General features: G+C 58.7%; 1 protein-coding gene across 1 annotated transcript in view; it reads left to right on the top strand.

Annotated features, from left to right (window-relative positions):
* Positions 1–6559, top strand: part of SKOR1 (SKI family transcriptional corepressor 1) — an 8326-nt gene extending 1767 nt beyond the window's left edge. Inside the window, 8 exon segments of the mRNA XM_034660152.1 lie at positions 1–761; positions 1869–1956; positions 2857–2964; positions 3507–3578; positions 4927–5001; positions 5244–5318; positions 5831–5896; positions 6465–6559. The exon segment at positions 1–761 is cut by the window's left edge and continues 97 nt beyond it. Of these exon segments, the coding sequence (XP_034516043.1) occupies positions 1–761; positions 1869–1956; positions 2857–2964; positions 3507–3578; positions 4927–5001; positions 5244–5318; positions 5831–5896; positions 6465–6559 (1340 nt within the window).
* Positions 6560–7360: the final 801 nt, after the last annotated feature.

Below are 7360 nucleotides of genomic sequence, written 5' to 3'. Positions count from 1 at the left end.
CGGCGGCGGCAGCGGCGGCGGCTGCCGGCAGCGGCGGCCCCGAGTCCCTGGACGGTGCCGAGCCGGCCAAGGAGGGAGGCCTGGGCGCAGAGGAGCGCTGTCCGAGCGCGCTGTCCCGCGGGCCGCTGGACGAGGACGGCGCGGACGAGGCGCTGCCGCCGCCTCTGGCCCCACTGCCTCCGCCACCTCCGCCCGCACGCAAAGGCTCCTACGTGTCGGCCTTCCGACCTGTGGTCAAGGACGCCGAGAGCATCGCCAAGCTCTACGGTAGCGCCCGCGACGCGTATGGCGCCGGGCCTGCTCGTGGGCCGGGGCCGGGCGCGGGGTCCGGCGGCGGTTACGTGAGCCCAGACTTTCTGAGCGAGGGCAGCTCCAGCTACCACTCCGCCTCGCCCGACGTGGACACTGCTGACGAGCCCGAGGTGGACGTGGAGTCCAACCGCTTCCCCGACGATGAGGGCGCTCCAGACGAGGCCGAGCCGGGCGTACCCGGTGCGCCCAGCACGGGAGGCGGCCCGGATGCCGACCAGCCCGCAGGGCCCCCGTCTACCACCTCCTCGGGCGCCGACGGTCCCACAGACTCCCCAGACGGCGGTAGCCCTCGTCCCCGGCGCCGCCCAGGGCTGCCCGCAGCCAGCCGGTCAACATTTGGGGACCTGGCGGCCGACGACGTGGTGCGGAGACCGGAGAGGAGCCCGCCGAGCGGCGGCTATGAGCTGCGAGAGCCTTGCGGGCCGCTGGGGGGCCCCGCGCCGGCCAAGGTGAGCCCCGCGCCCGTCTCCCTGGTGGCGCCACCCCGCTTACCCCTCGGCACCTCGGGAATGTGGGGCAGGCACTGGCCAAGTTAGGGACGGGAATTGTGTTCCGAGCAGGCGTTTGAGCCGCAGGCCCCAGCTGCTCCGGGTAGGCCCAGCTTCGGCAGCGCTGTAGAACTTGCTGGGACCTCCGAATGAGGGTTTCGGAAAATCGGGGGGGGGGGAGGCCTGAGAAATGGGTGTGCTACGTTTTTGTTGAGGGGGGGAGGGAAGGTGGACAGGCAGAGACCGTCAGTTAACAGAGACAGAAAGAGAGAAATAAAAAGGGTCTGGGGAAAGAACGCCGAGCAGATGAAAGGACCCAAAGCCAGAGAAAGGCGCGTGCGAGGCGGGGCCGGTGGCACGCGCACCCAGAGAGGGATCAGAGTTCCGGGGAAGACAAACTGATGAGGCGAGGAGAGGACGGGGTGTCTCCCTCAAGCCGGACTCCAGGGGTACGAGTCCTGGAATCTTCCTCCACCCCAACGCGTAGTTTTCTGAGTCCCTTTGAACTCCGGCCTTGGGAACCGCAGGGTTCACTGGTAGGCAGCGGTCAAGACGGCTTGCGGGGCGGGAGAGGGGCTCTCAGGGTGGCTGGGCCACTGGTTCCGGTCGGGGCTGTGCAACTAAGCCGAAATCGTTGGCCATTTGAAAGTGGGTGCGCACACCTGTACATTTCCATTAGGTCCATTAAAACACGAATCATTAGCTGGATGCGAAAGGCGTCATTTATGCGGGGACTGGGCGAGGGCTGGCGGAAGATGCCAAAAAGGAGGTGGGCGAAGAGCGGCGCCGGGGGGCGGGGGGCACTGTGAACAGTCCTTGGCTTGAGAGCCGCTTTGTCTTTATGATAATTTACCGAGGGCGCTTATACTGACCCTGAAACTACAACGGTGATGCGGCCTCCGAGGGCGCCAGGCTGCGCAGCGTGCCTCATAGCCGCCCGGGGCGCTCGGGTCCCGCGGGCTAGCGGACCTCCGCCTCCGCCTCCCCTCTCAGCGCTCCCTCTCGGCCCAACGGCCCTGAGCCGCTTCAAGCGCCCCCCTAACCGCCTGTCGTTTTCGGCCGCCGCAGGTGTACGCGCCCGAGCGGGACGAGCTTGTGAAGAGCGCAGCGGCGCTGGGGCCCGCGGCCTCCTACCTCTGCACCCCCGAGGCCCACGGTAACGCCCCCAGCCCCCCTGCCGAGGTCGCTGGCCAATGCGACGTGGGGACCACGGGCGGGGGGGGGCTGTGAGGGAAGACGAGAGGAGAAAAAAAGAGGGAGAGAAAGAGAGAGAGAGAGAGAGGGAAAGAAAAATAAAGGAAAAGGAAGCTACGCGAGAACTCCCAATAACTTCCATCGTTTGGTCACTTAAACCGCCTTGTCCACCACAAATACACGCGCTCACGTGCACTTCACACACTGGCGTAAATCCTTTTTAAAATCACGCCTGGCACCTCTTTCAAGTCTTCTCATTTATTCAGCAAGTGTTTTGGCCTTGAGGTCCTCCGTGGGCAGGCCGGGTTAGGGCGGAGGGTGCGGGCGCTCGGCTGCGCGCTTGGATACCCCTGAAGCGCCGCGGAGGCTGCGGCCCAACCCGGGGGAGCCCTGCACGTGCGCCGGGCCCCAGTGGCTTGAAGAGGAGGGGCGGAGGGCCTCGGAAATCCGGGCAGGCCGAGCCCGAAAGGATGTCTCCCCCGCCACCACCCCGCGCGGGTCGCCGCCTGGGCCGCGTTCTCGGCGGGAGCGGCGCAGGCAGACCCGGCGGCCACGCGCGCTCGCGGTGCCCCAGTATCTGCGCGCGATGTAGGTCGCTCGTCCCTGGTGGGCTCGGCTGCTCGTCTTGTTCTTTTCCGAGGGGCTGGGGAGGGGGCGTGGAGCTCGAGATGAGCAGACCGAGCGCGGGGGAGGGGGTGCCCGGCCCAAAGCCTGAGGGCGCAAGCCCAGGCGCACAGCCGGGAACCAGCGGCGGCCACAACGCTTTTAATTAGGGCTCGGGCGCCCCAACCGTGGCAGCTCTGGCCGTATCGGGGTCACGGTTTCTTTGCTTCTCCTTGAAACTCGGTTTATTGCCTTTAAGAACCAGATAAGGAAGACAATCACTCGACCGCCGACGATTTGGAAACGAGGAAATCCTATCCAGACCAAAGGAGTATCTCCCAACCAAGTCCAGCAAATACAGACCGAGGTGAGCCCCAGGACCCTCGCGCCCCGACCGCACCTGGAAGCTGGGGCCCAGGTCGCCCCGGTTCCCACCGGCTTCGGCTTGAGAGAAGGGCTTTCGATCGAGCGTAAGCGGCTGCTGTTCCCCGCGTGCGGCTGGCAGATACATATTTAAACAGAGCGCGGGCGAGGAGCAGGCCAGGTTTCCTGAGTTGCTTTCCTCCTTTGGGGTTTTGGGGCTCTTCCGAGTAAGGGAAGGGGCTGTACTAAAAGGAAATGAGAGACGCCATCACCCACATGAAGCAGGTCAGAGAGTACGATCTGCCCTAAGATAGCCTACCTTTCCTGAGTCCACTGTCCTTCTTCAGTGGGTCACTCTAAAATGAGCCCTACAGCCCTAAAATGATAGCTTGGGAGGTAGGTGGTACTCGATACCTGTAACTGTCTCTTCTAAAGGCAGAACATCTGGAACAGCTCCCTGACTTAGCACAGTTCCGGGCAGCTCACCCTTCCCCTCCCAAGGCCTCTCCCAGGACAGAACCCCTCTTACCTGCCCTTGTATCCCAGGTGAAGATGGGCTCACCCTGGATGTCACAGGAACTCAGCTAGTGGAGAAAGATATCGAGAACCTGGCCAGAGGTGAGGTTAAATCTGTGAAATGGGGGTACACGCTGCTTGGGGGAGATGAACCCTTCTTGTGTGGGAAGACAGGGCTCTTGGAGAATCAGTTTTCATCGAGTGGAAAGGATAATCCTCTGGACACATGATTCTGGCACAGAGGTGGGGGGGGAGGGGGGAAGTGAACCAAACCCCTAGAGGTTCATAAGAAGTTTGGATTCCGAAGGCTGGCCTGTCTGAAGAGCCCAGTGAAAGATAGCAATGAGTAAGGATCCTTAGAACTTGATGCATGTGACAATCAGGGCAATCTAGGTCTCCCAACCTCACTGGAAAACTGGACTTTTCCTGAAAAGCAAGATTGTAAGGAGGCATTTATTTTAGGAATGTCTGAGAGGTTAATTTTTTCGTGGAATTAATGCATAACCCCCCCAACGTGCCCTAAATGGGGTGAGGCTAGAACCTGCTTTCACAATGGGGTCCTGGGGTTGCCTCTCCGCCTGCAGGGGGAGTGTGTGACTTGAGGCACAGAGAACAGGAGCCTCTGACCCCACTTTGCTCCTTTACCTCCCATTTCTGTGTTTCCTCAGCACCTGCTCAGGGTGGAATTTCTCCCCATGGGGAGGACCCAGATCCCAACAGCTCCGTGGTCAGGGCAGCCCCCGCCATCCCTCTGTAGCTGGTTTTGAGGGCACCAACGGGGCTTACCAGATCCACTTGCTATCCACCATGCTGCCCTCGACCAGCCCAGGGATGGGAGGGCTTGGAAAGTGGTGTGGGAAGGGGGAGAAGCACTGGTGGTCTTCCACTCTTCCTAGTCTCAGATTACACAAGATCCGCAATTACCTTCAACATCATTGGTGCTTTCTATGAGAGCTCTTAGTATGGATGGGGGGGGCCTGGGACCCCCAGAAATTGTGAACAAACTGTTGTGAGGACAGGTATTTTTCCAGGGCAGGGGTCCAAGTCTTTGACCAGATTCACTCAACTCCTGTTACTGAAGGGAGGGATTGGGTATGTCGTTTGGAGGGGTAAATCAAGTCCTGGGCCAGCCTCTAAGGTTAGGGAGTTGGGAACAACTTAGAGCAGATGCCATGCTGGTTAGCGCCTGGAGCCAGGGCCCAGAAGCCCAACATGGCTTCCACCATCCTGAATTTAATTCCCCTGGGCAACCTGTCTCCTAGCCCTTTTTCCTCGCCCAAATCCTTTGGAAGCAAACGGGCAAACAATGTAGAGGGCCTCTACCTCCCGGCCCCAGCACTCCACAACACCCATCTCAGGGCTCTGGGCCAGGGCAGGACTTGAAGGACGTTGGGGGGGGCACCCTGAGTCCCGCGCACCCTCCTTCACCTCCCACTCTCGCCCCTCACAGACGAATTGCAAAAATTGCTCCTGGAGCAAATGGAGCTCCGCAAGAAACTGGAGCGAGAATTTCAGAGTCTCAAAGGTACCCTCCCCGCTCCTGGCCCACCTCACCCCACCTCAGCGCGAGAACCTTCTTCCTGCGCACCCGGACCCCAGGCCAGGCAGCCGCGGCTGCGCGCCCTGTACGAGCCGCAGAACCCTCCTTTTCCAGGGGTTTCCTGCTAGGCCGGAGACCGAAGGGGTGGGGGCGGGAATGGGGAGTGGGGAAATGGGGCCGAGGGAGGGGGCTGTGCGTCACAGCTCTCACTTAATCAATTTGCACAGATAATTTTCAGGATCAAATGAAGAGGGAATTGGCTTATCGAGAAGAAATGGTGCAACAGCTGCAAATTGTCAGAGGTAAGACGGGAGTCAGGTGAGCGCGTGCACGGGCCGTAACTGCCTCTCGTCTGGCAGGAGCCGCAATGTTGGCTCAGTCATTTGGATTTAAATTGAAGGTAATTTAACAATTATTTTTTTTATTTAATATCCTTTGTATACTCTGATTAGCCTCAGAATGGCAAGCGAGCCCAGCAAACGGCTTGCAGGCATCATTACATGGAGTGATTGAACTTCTTATCGCGGCAATTTCCATGGTTTCTAAATTAAAAATCGAGGCGTAAAATTACCTGGGAAGTAATGCCTAAGTTTGCTTTAATTTTGGTTAGATTCGTCTGCCTTTAAGCGCCATCCCAGGCCTTTTCCTCCCTCCGCCAGGCTGCAGTTTGGAGCACTGGTGCTCCCTCCCTCGGTCTCCCGGATTTGTTTCTTTGAGGGGCTGAGCGCTGGGGAGAGGGTGAGGCCTGGGCTGTGACCCCAGCCGGCTGGAGGGCGGTCTCAGTTCCTCACCGGCTCCTCTCCATGTCTTCCAGACACTCTGTGTAACGAACTCGACCAAGAGCGGAAGGCGCGCTATGCCATCCAGCAGAAATTAAAAGGTGCGGACGCGGGAGGAACAAAGATAGGACTGTTGCCAGGCTCTGGCTGTGCCACTGAATGAATGAGTGAGTGAATGAACGATGGGCGGATGAATGGATGATGAATGAGCTAATGAATGAATGAGTAAATGGCAGGGCTAGTGAGAGGGGAAGGCCAGGTCTATCTAGATCAGAAGCTGAGAGGAGGGAAATGGGAATTTTTTTAAATGGGGGAATAATTCTAGAACGATAGAATAGGGAGACAGAACCCCTTGAACCCTGGGCATTGGGAAATCTGCTGTGGAATCCAAATCTGGCCGTGGGCAGATTGAACACCTTTCTGTGCCTCAGTTTCCTCTTCTGTATAATGGGGCTATTGCACCAACGCAGTGGTTCTAAATCGCCAGGCTCGCTCGCCTACACTCCTGCCTTTTTCTGATCCGCTCAATTGAGAACCCCTGAGCTGGAAGGGGGTGGGTGAGACCCCGGGCGGGCAGGGGAGGAGGGCGAGTGGACCCAGCGTGTAGGCCGCGAGGGCGAGGCGAGGGAAGCGAGGTGCCCAACTTGGCCCGCCTGACTGTCTTTCCAGAAGCCCACGACGCCCTGCACCACTTCTCCTGCAAGATGCTGACGCCCCGCCATTGCACTGGCAACTGCTCCTTCAAGCCCCCGCTGTTGCCCTAGGGCCGGCCCGGCCGCGCCCACGCGCCCTCAAGCCATGCTGCTCTCTTCTTGTACATACCCGCGGCCGCGGCGGCCGAGAGCGAGGAACAAGCCATTCGGACACGACCGATGTACATACAGCCTCCCGCCCGCCCGCCCTCCTCCCGGGCGCCTCGGCCCAGGGCCCCTTCTCCGTTTCCAAGTGTAAATACCACCTCGCCCCACGGTTGAACTCCAGGGCGTCGGACCTCATGGGGTTAACTGGACAGAAGGGGGTAAGAAAGGGGAAAGGGGCGCCTCCCCCGCCCCACACAGCCTCGGACCCCCAACTGTGTACACAATGTAGCAACTTCGCGGGCGCTGGCCCCGCTCTCCCCGTCCCGTCCACTTCTGAAACTTGTTCCTAATGACAAAGTGGCTATGTGCAATGGATATAAATGTACTGTGAGTCTCTCTTGGTTCAGTGTTGGGTTCGGTTTTATTTATGCTGTAAATTATTTTGCTTCCTTCTCCTGGACCTACTTCCAGTCCCATTTTGCATTCCCCTTAGGGTTTTGTTTTGTCTATTTTTTTTTTTCTTGTTAACCTCTGGATGTAACAGCACTTTAAAAAAGGCAACAACTGACTCACGAGATGGAGACCACCTTGAGCCTGTTTGGGGAGACCACCCTGTATCCGTGACTTTTGTTTTGTTTTTAATAAAAAAAAAAAAAGAAATCTGTCACTTTCTGGGGCTGTGGAGGTGGGAGTGCGGGGGTGGGGGAGGGAAAAAAAAAAAAAAAAAAAAAAAAAAAAAAAAAAAAAAAAAAAAAAAAAAAAAAA

This window comes from Ailuropoda melanoleuca, chromosome 5 (genome assembly GCF_002007445.2).
Source record: "Ailuropoda melanoleuca isolate Jingjing chromosome 5, ASM200744v2, whole genome shotgun sequence".
NCBI classification, from domain to species: Eukaryota; Metazoa; Chordata; class Mammalia; order Carnivora; family Ursidae; genus Ailuropoda; species Ailuropoda melanoleuca.
This window is presented reverse-complemented; position numbering and strand designations above follow the sequence as displayed.